The 13737-nt window shown below is 38.3% G+C and overlaps 1 protein-coding gene across 4 annotated transcripts in view; it reads left to right on the forward strand.

Moving 5' to 3' along the window:
• The window catches only part of nalcn (sodium leak channel, non-selective), a 75981-nt gene that overhangs the window by 51326 nt on the left and 10918 nt on the right, over nt 1-13737 (forward strand). For 3 of the 4 annotated variants that reach the window (XM_086091748.1, XM_086091746.1, XM_086091749.1), the window contains 15 exons: nt 3541-3677; nt 4868-5009; nt 5219-5292; nt 6373-6544; nt 8080-8171; nt 8285-8407; nt 8815-8871; nt 10433-10553; nt 10635-10766; nt 10857-11024; nt 11749-11853; nt 11985-12091; nt 12181-12301; nt 12382-12480; nt 13260-13353. In XM_086091748.1, the coding sequence (XP_085947874.1) occupies nt 3541-3677; nt 4868-5009; nt 5219-5292; nt 6373-6544; nt 8080-8171; nt 8285-8407; nt 8815-8871; nt 10433-10553; nt 10635-10766; nt 10857-11024; nt 11749-11853; nt 11985-12091; nt 12181-12301; nt 12382-12480; nt 13260-13353 (1744 nt within the window). The remainder of the gene's footprint in view (nt 1-3540; nt 3678-4867; nt 5010-5218; nt 5293-6372; nt 6545-8079; nt 8172-8284; nt 8408-8814; nt 8872-10432; nt 10554-10634; nt 10767-10856; nt 11025-11748; nt 11854-11984; nt 12092-12180; nt 12302-12381; nt 12481-13259; nt 13354-13737) is intronic. The other variant, XM_086091747.1, reaches the window with a different exon arrangement.

The following is a 13737-nucleotide window of genomic DNA, read 5'->3' on the forward strand; positions in this document are numbered from 1 at the left end:
CTTCTTTGTGTCAGACCAATTGATTAGGACCTTGGGGAAGAATAGGGTCCATATTAATTCTTCATTGTTGTCCCCTGGATGTGTGCATCGCTCTCGTGTACGATGCTGCCAATTGTGCAGGCATTTTTTGGGATGAATCAGCACTTTCTGTGTTTCTACCGGAGTATTGCAACACCACAGAGAACTTAAGCACACCTTTATTTTCAATCCCATGAAGTTGGAATGAATGTTTATGCTTTAAGAGAAACTAGGAAGTGCGTAATCATCAATTATTTGATTAATTGTCCATTAAGATTTGTGTCAAGTTTGTGCAATTTATTGTGGACTTAACTCAGGCAGAGGCACTGTTGATTCAGTCTTAACTAAAAGGCAAACTATTTTTTTTCCAGATGTTACACAGCTATTGTTAAAACATCATACACCATCATACATTCTCGCCAAGCCAACCCAGCCAAGTTCATCAAGTCCAGACTTGCGTCCCAGTAGCAGTCCACAGATCAGCCCTCTTTATCCAAAGCCTTCGCTTGCAGATTTAACGGCCCTTAAATCCACAAGCGAAGCCGCGGATATATTCAAAGATATGCCTCCAATAAAAGACGATTCAATATGTATCTCGATATATTTCAATGACTCAATTAGGGTCTTCAATCGTTAATCGTCATTTCCCGTCAAAGACGATGCCAACCTTTCGACTAGTACACAATGTTGCGAAACTTCAGAGAAATACACGGAATGAGCATTGACTGAAGCAAGTTTATGCGTGTTGTTCGGGGTGAGTTCAGACGGTCCCTCGCATTCCGTGTATTTTTGTGAGCCTTCACGTCATAAAGCATTTTCAGAATATGCGGAAGCACATGGCGAAAGGTGGGCATCGTCATCAATGGGAATTGACAATTAACGGAAGTACCCAGTTCTGTTATTTATTTATTATGCAATTTCCATCTGTCAGCTTCTGTATTTGCCTTTTTTCCCCTATACTTGTTTATGTCCAGAACAGAACATAGAAAGATTTGGTGAGCGAGCATACGCTGGCACATAATCCTTCCATTTCCCCACCACCCGATCAACACTGAGAACTGTATATGTGAATATGACAGTTAATGGGAAAAAAATGCCAAGAATGTAACGGCTGTAACTGTTGTTACGCTGCAGTCAGACGACCATCATAAAGGGACATTTACTTTCACGCACAGGCGAAACGGACTGCAAAACATTAACCAAGCTCAGCTAATTTGCCACACAGCGAGTGGCCTGCTCTGAATGATAAGCTGCCGTTCGGCATTGCTTTAAATGCAGTGAGCTGGCGGTCCTAATCGGCAATGCATCAAAGGTTATCTGCAGGCACCCACACAGAGACTACCTGCCAAGGATTTTCAATCAGCCTCCCCCATATGTAATTAAATGGAAATAATTGCTTTAATTTCCCTTTTGTCATTTTATTTTGTCAACCCTTTGCCACAATGCACATTGTTCTGTTGCTGCCTGTTTTCCCTTCTTCCTTTTCTCTACCAACCACGCCAAAGTAATCTTTGTTTTCTTTCTTTTGTTGGCTTCTTCCATTATGTTCTCAAAGTAAGTCAGATCTCAAGCTAAAAGCGTGCCTTTATGTGCGTGTGCTGTGTTGAAGGTAAGCGTGTTGCTGCCATCATCAGGCAGAAACTTAAAGCTGCACGCTGCTTTCTGTTGGTTTTCCCCTATTAGTAGAATGGGCAAGATGCAAGCCTCAAAATCCTAAATTGTCCCCAAACCCAAGTGTTGTTTTTGTTCCTTTGTGTCAGTTTGAAATAATCCTCTTATCTTTAGCTGTTAATAATCACCATGCAGTTGACATAAAACTATGTTAAATATCATCAGCCTCTTAGCCTAAGTCATATTTTGACAAAAAAATTACAAATAGTTTTCCTTCAACATCTCCTGTGGATGATGGCCGCATCTGCTAAAATCGGCTACATCCTTATTTAAACAGATTGTTCAATTATACCTCTGAAATGAAAGTATTAATACATATAATATAATGTTGTTCAGTATTTTGTGTTTTCTGAAAAAAATGGGGAGAAAAAATGACTTAGGCAATTGTTTTAGGAGGCTGACGATATAAAGTTTCTCTGATGTTGGGGGGACACCACGATAATTAATTAATTAACTGTCGAACCCCAGCCAAATAATGTTTTATAACCAATATAATACTGCTTAAAAAAATAATCTCTCAATGGAAAAAAGAAATACTACAAAAACAAATACATGAAGTATGTTGGTAGATGTGCTTACCCTGAATCCAAAAGGATGTGCAAAAACATCTTAGCACACAAACACAAAAGCGTACTCATAATGCTTTGTGGTTATTTTTCTTTGGCTGGTCTTTATGAACAGTTCCAAAAAACATTAAATTTTGGCCCAAAATCTACTCAAAAATAAATAACTACTTAAAGCTGTACTTTGTAACAATTTGTCCAAAAATATCTTTACAATAGCATTTGTATTTGATTATTTATGACTAAACTTTTTTTTAATTAGTAAATTAGCACTTTATCTGTTCATAATGGGAACTCCTGCAAGCCTCTGGCCAATAGTTTTCAGACAGCATTCGGGTTTGAATTTCCCGCCCTCTGTCTGCGGACGTGACATCATGTGTGACGTGTATGTGAAAAAAGGAACATGTAGCTTAATTTTTCGGCCACAGCTGGCAGTAGCAATTCAAAATTAAATGTTCTATGTTCAGTAGCTTTAGGTAAGCAAATTAAATGAATAAATACAAATACATTTTCAATGGCACTGCCACTGAGGGGGTTGTGCACAAGATCCCAAATAGTGAATGCTATTAAAGCAAAAGTTAAATTATTTTTAAATTTTCTTTTTAACATATATTTATTTCACAATAAATAATTGACACAAATTTGGGTGGGTCCCCCTTTAACTCATTCACTCCCAGCCATTTTCAGTGAAGCAATCCCGTTCGCTCCCGGCTGTTTTACTGGATTTTGACAGATTTTGCAAGGCCCACAGAATATTGTGTTCTATTGCTATAAAAACACAGAACCTACCAAAAGAAAGATTAAAGTCTCTTCTTTTATGAGGAAAAAAAAGTATATTTCTATCTGTTTCCGTTTTGCAGCAATTAGCATTAGAATATAGCTGAGTTTCATATTTTTTCCCAAATCTGTATATAACTGTAAATTAGCTTTTTTCAACATGGCCCTGGTTGATCTATTTTGCTCTGCTGCCACCTGCTGACCTTTTTTGTACTAACTACCATTGCTTCAAGCATTCTCCTTAGTTCAGAGGCTGCATCAAAGCCTTTCTGTCTGCTCTAGCATATTAAAAAAACATTTTACAAAAATGTATAATTACGTCTTTAGGACACTTAACACATTTGAAATAGAACGTATTTATACATTTTTGGGAGCAAATGAGTTAATATTAATCGTGGTGTCATATTTTCACGTCAGAAAAAGCTGATATTTTAACACATTTACTTTCTGTATCAACGTTTTTGTTCCATACATGAACTCTCTGCTCTCCTGGCTCTTCCACTTTGTTTAGCTTAAGCAAAGTGAGGCAAATGCCGATACCAAAGAGAAGCTACCTCTCCGACTCAGGATCTTTGAAAAGTTCCCCAACAGACCTCAGATGGTGAAAATCTCCAAACTGCCGTCGGACTTCACCGTGCCCAGAATCAGGTACACTGTCCCAGTGCCTTTGTTTAAACTGCAGCTAAAGCAAGCTTAAAAGGCATTATGGTTGTTTTGGAGTAAGGTGCTCAGTAATGTATCCCAAAAGGGAAAAAAATTAAAATGGTCCCTTTATTTATTTATTTATTTAGGCAGAAAAGCAGAACCACTTCATACATAATCAGCTTTCTAATCAATTTCATCATTAGTAATAGTTATCAGTGCACAGCTGGAACCGTCACTCCCCAGAATTGCTCCCTGAACGCTGCTGTTGCAAATTGTATTGTAAAGACCAATCAATAAACTGCTACTTTGAACACCATAAACCCCCGTTTCACCCCTTAGGCCTAAAAGGGTGTCCCATTTTTTTAGACGGCTTGGCCTCACATCAGGAAGCAGTGGCAGCTCCGAGATGTACTGTAGCCCACCGTGACCTAGCGAGGTGCAGCCTGATACTTGTTTTTATGAAAGCAGCGGTCTCCAAACTTTTTAGTCTCAGTTTTTATGAGAGGAGCGTGACCAGATTTTCAAGATTTTCTCTGAAAAGCAAAAATATACAATAAATTCTCACCAGAAGCTATAATATATTTAGTCCCTAGTCAATCTGGTGACCGCGGTAGTGTTAAACAATACAAAGCTCACCTTGCATTGGGTCTGACCTGCGACTACAGCATTAGGCTAGTAGAACTCATTTCCCATGATTCTTAGACACAAAAGCAGGAAGTAGTTCTAGTTCAAGTATAACAAAAACATGCCTGTTAGCGATTAGATGGAGATGATAATGTGAATGTGAAAGTAAATATGAAGTAATAATAATAATATCAAACTGAACAAACAAAAGCAAAGTTAATTTAAGCAGTAGCTGATATCAAACGCTGGGGTGTGAACATGGGAGTAGTTGTTAATCTCAAGAAAATAAAGGTAATTAAAAGTTTAAAAAATCCTTCTGTTTAAATATCTTTCTGTGTAACCATCCTATCTCAGAACGTTGCATACCTGCGACCTATAGAAAAGTGCAGCCTTCATATCACAACATAATGCACTGTATGTTTTCTGTTGCTGTTTTTTTTTGTGTGGAATGTGTCTTATATTGTGGTGCATGCAATAGTCGGGAAATTATGATATGTTAGATTAATTGCCATCATTTTAGTGTATATATGTTTATTATCGTCATTTTTACTTTGTGCCACGTCCTTAAGGGAGAGCTTCATGAAGCAGTTCATCGACAGGCAGCAGCAGGATCCCAGCTGTTTGTTCCGCAGACTCCCCTCGGCCTCGTCATCCTCATGTGACCACTCTAAACGCTCGGCCATTGAAGACAACAAATATATCGACCAAAAGGTGCAAGTTCATGTTGTCTCCCTCATCCACATAGATATGTGGGCATGAGGGTGATAACTTCTTCCCTTTCACACTATATACTGTACCTTTACAACTACACTTTGGTGAAAAAAATGACAATAGTTGAGAAAGAACTATGATGCTTTATTTGTCCGAAGACTACATTCATCACTTGCTCCAACTTAATTGACTTGTTATTTTTTTCTTAGCTTCGCAGGTCAATATTTAGCATCCAGGCTCGAAACCTGTTGGAAAAAGAGACAACAATCAATAAAATATTACGGTAAGACGCATGCACATAGGCACTGTAAGCATGGAAGTGAACTTAAGTCTTAAGGGCCCAATTTAATGCAAATGAGCCAAGCCTCACATCCTAAATACTGTTGGGCCAGTGGGGAGTCTGGTTTTGTCTGCCCAAGGGCTGGAGCCGCAACGTTACAACTAGAAGAGGCTTTGCAGAATGCCTCCCGTCATCTTGCTGGCAAGCATATGTGTTAAAACATCGCACTAGTGAGTGTGTGTGTAATGGTGTGCGGGATCCATGTTAGTCAGTCATAATGGATTTGAAGATATGATTGACATTTGCAGTTAAAGTGGGTGTAAATGATGACATAAAATCCATTGAAACACTGTTTAGTTGGTGACTGCTTCTGTTTCATGCTTTTGCTCACACGCACATGCACCACACTCAGGCCCATTCAGACTGTGTTACAGTTGTGAAATAAATAACATAATTTACTGTTTGGCATGGCAGAGCTGGCACCGGGTGTACATTAGCCCGCTGGCACCATGTCCAATCTGTCTGGCCCTCCCTACTTCTCCTCCTCCTGAAATATAGACACTATATTAGCAGTCATAGCACGTTGTGTGTTTTTTTGCATCACATCAGCATCAATAGTTGAGCACATGTACGGACGCGTAGTACGAGTCATTTCTCGATTGAAGAGCTAACACTGTGGATGCCCTCTGGAAGCACCACTCTAATGATCACTTTGAACATCATTGCTTCATTATGCCTTCATTTCCTCACAGAGCGGTGTATTTATTTGAAATAAAATGGCGAGACACCAAACTACATTACCTAACCGATGTACCTTTAAGTGGTGAAGTAATAAACCTCATCTTCAACAAATAGTTTAATTAATCATCAATCTTCCCAATTCTGGTCATGAAAGATGTTTGTGTTCCTATGTGTTGCAAGGCAGACTTTTTTCCAGCACCGTAAACCCCGACTGGAAAAAAAAAAAGACTGAGTGCTTACTGCCACACGGGGACAAACTTGTCAAAACAGACAGCAGAAGCGAATGATAATAATTACATGAGTTGATTTTTAAACAATGTGCCTTTCTCATCTCTTATGCAGGGCTTGTACAAGACAGCGGATGCTAAGCGGGTCATTGGAAGGGCAGCCGGCCAAGGAACGTTCCATCCTTAGCGTGCAACATCACATACGCCAAGAGCGCAGGTCTTTGCGACACGGCTCCACCAGTCAGAGGATCAGCCGAGGGAAGTCGCTAGAGACCCTCACCCAGGACGTGAGTATTAGCTTCGTTGAAAGAGCAATTAGCCAAGTGTTACGCACATCCAGTCACAGGGGCATCTGACTCATAACCATTTGTTTCCTTTTTCGTTTATTCGCACATAGACAAAAAGACAATATAAAACAGTTGTAACATTGAAGTGTGCAGGAGAGATCGGGAAACCCATATCTGGTTTATAAAACCGCCACCTGTTTCCTCACTGACAGCATCAGAACTATGCTGGATCGAGGTGGGGTTGTTGGGGCCGTGTTCCTCGATCTCAAAAAGGCCTTTGACACTGTCAATAATAAAAATCTTGCTGTCAAAACTTTGCTGTTTTAATTTTTCCCCAAATGCAATTAATTGGATTGAGTCTTATCTCTCTGGCTGTTCCCAACATGTCAGAGTCCAGTCATGTAGATCAGAAGCCCTTTATCTCTCCACCGGTATTCCCCAAGGCTCAATTTTAGGGCCCTTGTTGTTCTCACTTTATATAAATGACCTTCCATTCGTCTGTGCTGATGTAGCTGTTCAAGTGTATGCTAATGACACTGTTGTTACTACTGAGTGGAATCTCACTCATTAATATCAGAAATCTAAACACATACGTTACTTTTAAGCTCAAACTAAAAAAAAATGTTAATTAATGATCAGAGATGTCAACACTAATGCTTTCTGTATTTGTTTATCCCTTTATGGTTTAGATAAGGATATATTTTACTATAATAGAGAATTTTATGGCAATGCTGATTAATTATACTTACAAATAATACCAATAGACTTGGGTAATTTATTACTAATTAGGTGAATATGGCTTTTCCAACTTAAACACTTGTCAATCATGACTTGAAGAGACTTGCGGAAATGGGTTATTTCCTATAAAGAGACCAAAGTTAAGTTTGGGGTATTTTTTATTTTTGTATTTGATTATAATAAAATTTGATTTAGTCAAATTGAGGGATAATTTGTTCAATATGAACCATTTCGAGAAATTATGTAGGTCAACATTTGTACTTTGTACTTTGTATTTGTATCATCTGCAAATAGTGTAGGAAACAAATCATTAATATAAATAAGAAATAGTAGTGGTCCAAGGATAGAGCCTTGAGGTACTCCACATTAACTGTCAAACAAGGGGGGGAACTAAAATTGTAAAACACAGCACAAAAATACTGCTTATACTTTAAACTTTTACTGTCATGTGTATGTGTTGGAAGGACCCCCTCAAAAATGAGATGATGCGTCTCAAGGGGGTATCCTTCAAAGCAATTAAATTGAATTTAAATTATGATCTCACGAGACATGAATATGAGATCTAGACAGTCAGCAACTGGGATGAGAAACTTAAATGGCAGTCTACAACTTTACTCACTGCTCCTTCTTGTCAAGATGTCAGATGTCACAGAATATCCAAATCAAAGTCTTTTCTTCACAAGAAGCTTGCCAAACTCCACCTTTTGCTAGCTTTAAGGTCTTCAATCATCAAAATATCACTGTTTATGTATGTAATAAAACATGTCAATAAGTAAGCCTGTCTTTACTTTCAAAAGCATTCAAGCACTGTCCGCTATCGTAACGCCCAAAGAGAGGACAGCGAGATCAAGATGATCCAGGAAAAGAAAGAACAAGCAGAAATGAAGCGGTAGTCACACATGTCCGATGTCAAAACATCATAGGCAACAGCTACTGTTTTACCTTGCTGTGCCACTAATGTGCCACTGTTTGTCTTCTCGTTCTCCCTGATCGGGCTGACAGAAAAGTCCAGGAGGAGGAGCTTAGGGAGAACCATCCTTATTTCGATAAGCCTCTCTTCATTGTAGGCCGGGAACACCGCTTCAGGAACTTCTGCCGGATGATCGTCCGAGCTCGCTTCAATGCGTGAGATAACTCTGCTACTTTTGATGAAGTTAAAAGCAATAAACCCTGTGTGAATAATCATTGTGAATTAAACCATTTGGGCTTTAGGTTGCAGTATTTAACAAATTGCAATATAATAGCAACGTGACTTTACAAACATAAACACCCACATTCCAACTCAGCAGTCACATCAGTTCCAATCAAATCTAAGGCTTGTAAAGGCTAACTTTTTAATGTATTGGACCACATTGAATTATGCAGGTCTACTGAATAAAGTCCCTGCTGAGTGTATATACTGTATAGCGTACAAAATGAAATAGTCTGTAGGTTATTTTTCTGCAATCACATGAATACAAAATACTAAGTTGTTCGATTGCTGTATTGTCACAATTGTGAACATTTTGTTATTTTTATGAATCCGTCTTTAGATCCAAAACTGATCCCATCACAGGAGTGGTGAAGAACACAAAGTACCACCAACTGTAGTAAGTACTTAATTAAATTTTTCTTCATCTTATTTCAGTTCCATTTTACAATGGTTGGAACCATTTTCACTGCATGGGTTGTGTTCAACTTTGGTTCGGCTCTGTGATATTTTCGAGCTTCACTACGGCACTATGGAAGATTGTGTTGGATAGTGGTTGCGAATATAACATCAAGCCGAGCTGGTAGCATGTGGTTGTATCGTGACTTGAAAAGAATGTGATCCTTTGGTTGCTAATGAGAGGTGTCAGGTGAGCGCAGGCCTCGGAATAAATTAAATCTCCAGGCGCTGTGGCCGAAATGAATTTAATTATTTAAGTTCTGCTTGAAGGGACACATTCCTTTGAGAAATGTCTTGAAAATTCAGTCCAAAATCAGCATAACGAGACACCATCAAGCATAGCAAGGTACACCTGTGCTGTCTGTGCTGTCTATTAGAGCTCATAACACTGAGGTCCCGTCCGGACGGAAGCAAAGCCGGCTTCGTTCCTCAAACAAATCTCGTACACAGGGAAGCATTTCAAGACTTGCGTGTGTCCAAAAGAAGACGCTGAGAACGTTCAACTGCTGTAATGTATATGGCAAGTCTGGAGTGGCGCTGTAGCGCAGCCACAGGGAGTTAACGGAAAGCATAAAAGAAGAATCTGCGAAGAAGACGAGCACTTTTTTTCCCCCTAACTTTATTGTAATCTACAGAACAAACATGGCTTTGCATGTATCAAAACAAAATGGAAAAAGACGAACACAGGAGAAGTGACAATGGCGGGTGATTCAAGTACAACACCGCTTGTTGAATTTGGAAATAAAGTAGCAAAATATTTTGCTGCAAAAGCATGAGCAAGCTAAGGAGGCTGTGCAAAACGACTACTCATATTAATAATACTAATATTAACTCATGCACTGCCATTGACGGCTATTGATGTCAAAAATTAATTTTAACTATTTCTATTAGTTTAACATTTTTTCCACTTTTGTTAACAAGAGTATGAAAACCTAGAAAAACAATTTGTATTGTACATTTAGAACAGATATCAAATTTATGATTAATCGTGAGTTAACTATTGAAGTCATGCGATTAATTACAATTAAAAATTAGGAGTGTCGGGCAATTAAAATTGTAATTAATTTCATGACTTCCTGAGTTAACTCACAATTAATCGATTAAGCACAAATTTTATATCTGTTTTAAATGCACAATTTTTGTTAACAAAAGTAGAAACAAATTTTAAACTAATAAAAATAGTTAAAATGAATTTTTGACTTGTCTATCAATGGCAGTGAATGGGTTAATCGTGGTGTCATATTTTCACGTCAGAAAAATATGATATTTTAACACATTTACTTTGTAATTGTAGTTGTATAGTTCCTTGGGGATTTATATTTTGATATTGTGCCATTATCAAAGATTTCGTATGGACCCAGGTGTTATCATGGCACACTGAAATTGCACTTCATTGCAAAAAGGCAACCATGTGGTACAGGATATTTAAAGATTTCTAAGTATTTTCATTGAGTTTCTTAATGGTTATGTCACTAAATGTGTGTTTGCATGTATGCCTGCAGTGACCTTTTGGGCCTTGTGACCTATTTGGACTGGGTGATGATCATCGTGACCATCTGCACATGCATCTCAATGATGTTTGAGTCACCCTTCACCAGGGTCATGCACGTGCCCACTCTGCAGGTAAGCAAAGCGTCAGTGTCCTTCATCCAGCATGTCTAAACAACAACAAAAAGTAATCTTACATCCTGTCCTCTGTTACAGATCGGGGAGTACGTCTTTGTCATCTTCATGAGCATTGAGCTGAATCTGAAGATCATGGCAGACGGTCTTTTCTTCACTCCCACAGCGGTTATCAGGGACTTTGGAGGTGTGATGGACATCTTCATTTACCTTGTAAGGAAAACTTACCACCACAGTGTTTTCTGTGTCTGCTTGAATTGCTGTTATTGAGTGACTTTCTCTGCTGTCTTTCTAACACTGTAGGTGAGTCTCATATTTCTGTGCTGGCTGCCACATGACGTCCCTCCCGAGTCTGGCGCTCAGCTGCTGATGATGCTGCGCTGCCTGCGACCGCTCAGGATCTTCAAGCTGGTGCCGCAGATGAGGAAGGTGGTGCGAGAGGTCCTCAAAGGCTTCAAGGAGATTTTCCTGGTGAGCAGATAGGAGCAAATATATTTCAGAAATTAGTAGATATGGAGGTAGTTTTGTTCATAATATCGATATCCTAAGAACACCTTTATTAAGATTTCTAATAATGATATCTTAATTTTTAACTCAATTATTCAAAGGCTCAAATAATGCCACATTCTTGACCAGTTGTGTCAAGCTGGCTAACAAGAATAATAAATACTTAAATGGGATTTTTTTGATATATTTTTGTTTCCTGAGTGTAGTCGATAAAATAGATTTAGATTCACATTAATGCATGTTGTTACCTGCAAGCTACAATCATTGTAAAAAAAAAAAAAAAAAAAAATCCATGCTTACTTTGTTTGAAATATCAAAGATATGATCGGCGATCGCAAAACATCTTTAACTCATTCACTACCATTGAAATGTACACTGATAATAATTGACAAGAGTCACAAGTATGTGCCCTACGGCCTGTCCAATGCCTGCCTCCTCACTCACCTGCGACCTGCGACCTGCGACCTTAATGAGGACGAGCGCTATGGAAAATGTATTGACTATTTTTTTCATATATTTTTTGTGATTCTGATTTTGTCTGAAAACATATTGTGCAGGTGTACCTAATGTTGTGATTGGTGAAGGTTCAAGGTGACTAAATCATCCAAAATGTTTTTATCTCTGTACATTTTCATGTCATGTCATGTATCTAATAACTTTGATTGGTTGATTATTTTCTGTTTTGCAGGTTTCTATCCTACTCCTCACGCTAATGCTGGTATTCGCCAGCTTTGGAGTTCAACTGTTTGCTGGAAAACTGGCCAAGTGCAATGACCCCCATGTTCTCAAACAGGTATGGCGAGAAGCATGGTAATGCCGTCACCACTTTTACCACCCCTTGCAGGAGATGGAAGCTAACCTAGAATAATTTGTTTTTTTTGCATACATTCAATGACATAACTGTGTTTATTGCGTTGGTCACAGGATGAGTGTCACGGTATATTCAGGATTAATGTCAGCGTGTCCAAAAACCTCAACCTGAAACTGAAACCTGGAGAGAAGAAGCCAGGATTTTGGGTACCGAGAGTCTGGTAACATGACCTTTATATTTGCAACACCTCTTGCTTTATTTGAGTTCAGTTTGTTAATAATGTAGTTATATAATTATGCCGCGTTCCAGGGCCAACCCTCGCAACTTCAATTTTGACAATGTGGGAAACGCAATGTTGGCGCTGTTTGAAGTGCTGTCGCTGAAAGGTTGGGTAGAAGTCCGAGATGTCATTATTCACCGTGTTGGACCGGTATACAATGCTCTGTATATTTTGACTCCTTTTTACTTAGTTGTAACAACTGATTGAGTGGTTATCTTCTCTGTGGGCAGATCCACGGCATCTACATCCACGTCTTTGTGTTCCTGGGGTGCATGATTGGACTCACTCTGTTTGTTGGCGTTGTCATTGCCAACTTCAACGAGAACAAAGTATGAGCTAAGTCACTTGGATCAGTGGGTATTATTTTGTTCAAGGAGTAGGAGGAAAAATGTACTGTAAACTAGAAGAACAATAAAATAATATAGTGATGTACTGTAAATTGAACTGAAAAAAGAAATTTTAAGCCTCCATTTTGATTCACGAGAATAGTGGGATTGCCGATTGTTTTTGCAACCAAATAAAACTATTCATAACATTATACCTTCTACAGAAAAATAACAACATGAACTTTATTCTCAGAACATTTTCAAACTTTTTTTCTGATTGTATTACTTCATCATAATATTCCAACCTTTTTCTGGAAAATTACAAAGTTTTTGATTAAGTATGCATTTATTCTAATACATTTTAAACCTATTTTGTAATATAACAACTTTACTATTGTGAAACTTTTTTTGTGACAAATAACTTTATTCTAATGTATAGCTTTTTCCCCACCAAAATTGCACTTTCGTTCTCCTAACGTTGTCTTTTCTTTTCTTTTTAATATTACCTTATTTTTATTTATCCCCCATGTAATATTAGGAATTTATTTTCATCATATTTGTGCAGCAAAATTACGACTGTCAGAATATAAAGCTTTTGCTAAAAAAAATCCTAATTATTGCTTTATTTCCTGTTTAAATTTTTTTATAAAAAACAAAACTGACATCATACTTGTAGCTTTTTCTCCTTTTCATTGTGGCCCTAATTCTGATCATTATTTAATGTGTAGTTTTGCTTAGTTTGGTATGACAGGTTTTGCACTTGTTTTTCTTCTCACTTCTAGGGCACTGCTTTGCTGACTGTGGATCAGAGGCGATGGGAGGATTTAAAAAGTCGCCTCAAAATAGCTCAACCTCTCCACCTACCTCCTCGTCCAGGTTTGCATATGCGTATTTATTAAACATTTACACCTACAACACTATAAATTACTTTGGAGGAAGTTCAATCTTAAAGCCACGGTTTTCTGGGTGCATATCAACTGCAGCATACACTGCAGAAAGTGCAGATCATAAATAATTGCTTTTTTGCAAGTAAACTTACTCAAGGCGGGGTTAGATGGAGGTGAGTGCTGAAGTTGTGTCAAGGCAGGCTAATGTTCTCTAAGGGCTTGTTCAGTCTCATCCTGCACCATGGCAACCAAATGAGGACAAACAACAGTTTTTGGCTTCGTGTAAAAACAGACACAAGGGTGCAAATGGCTCAAATACTGTCTCATGATCACCTCTGCTGCCTTTTACTACCACCTTAACACCTCTGAACGT

Source organism: Leptonotus elevatus, chromosome 12, assembly GCF_054856555.1.
Source record: "Leptonotus elevatus isolate MCC_2025b chromosome 12, RoL_Lele_1.0, whole genome shotgun sequence".
In the NCBI taxonomy this organism is placed as follows: domain Eukaryota; kingdom Metazoa; phylum Chordata; class Actinopteri; order Syngnathiformes; family Syngnathidae; genus Leptonotus; species Leptonotus elevatus.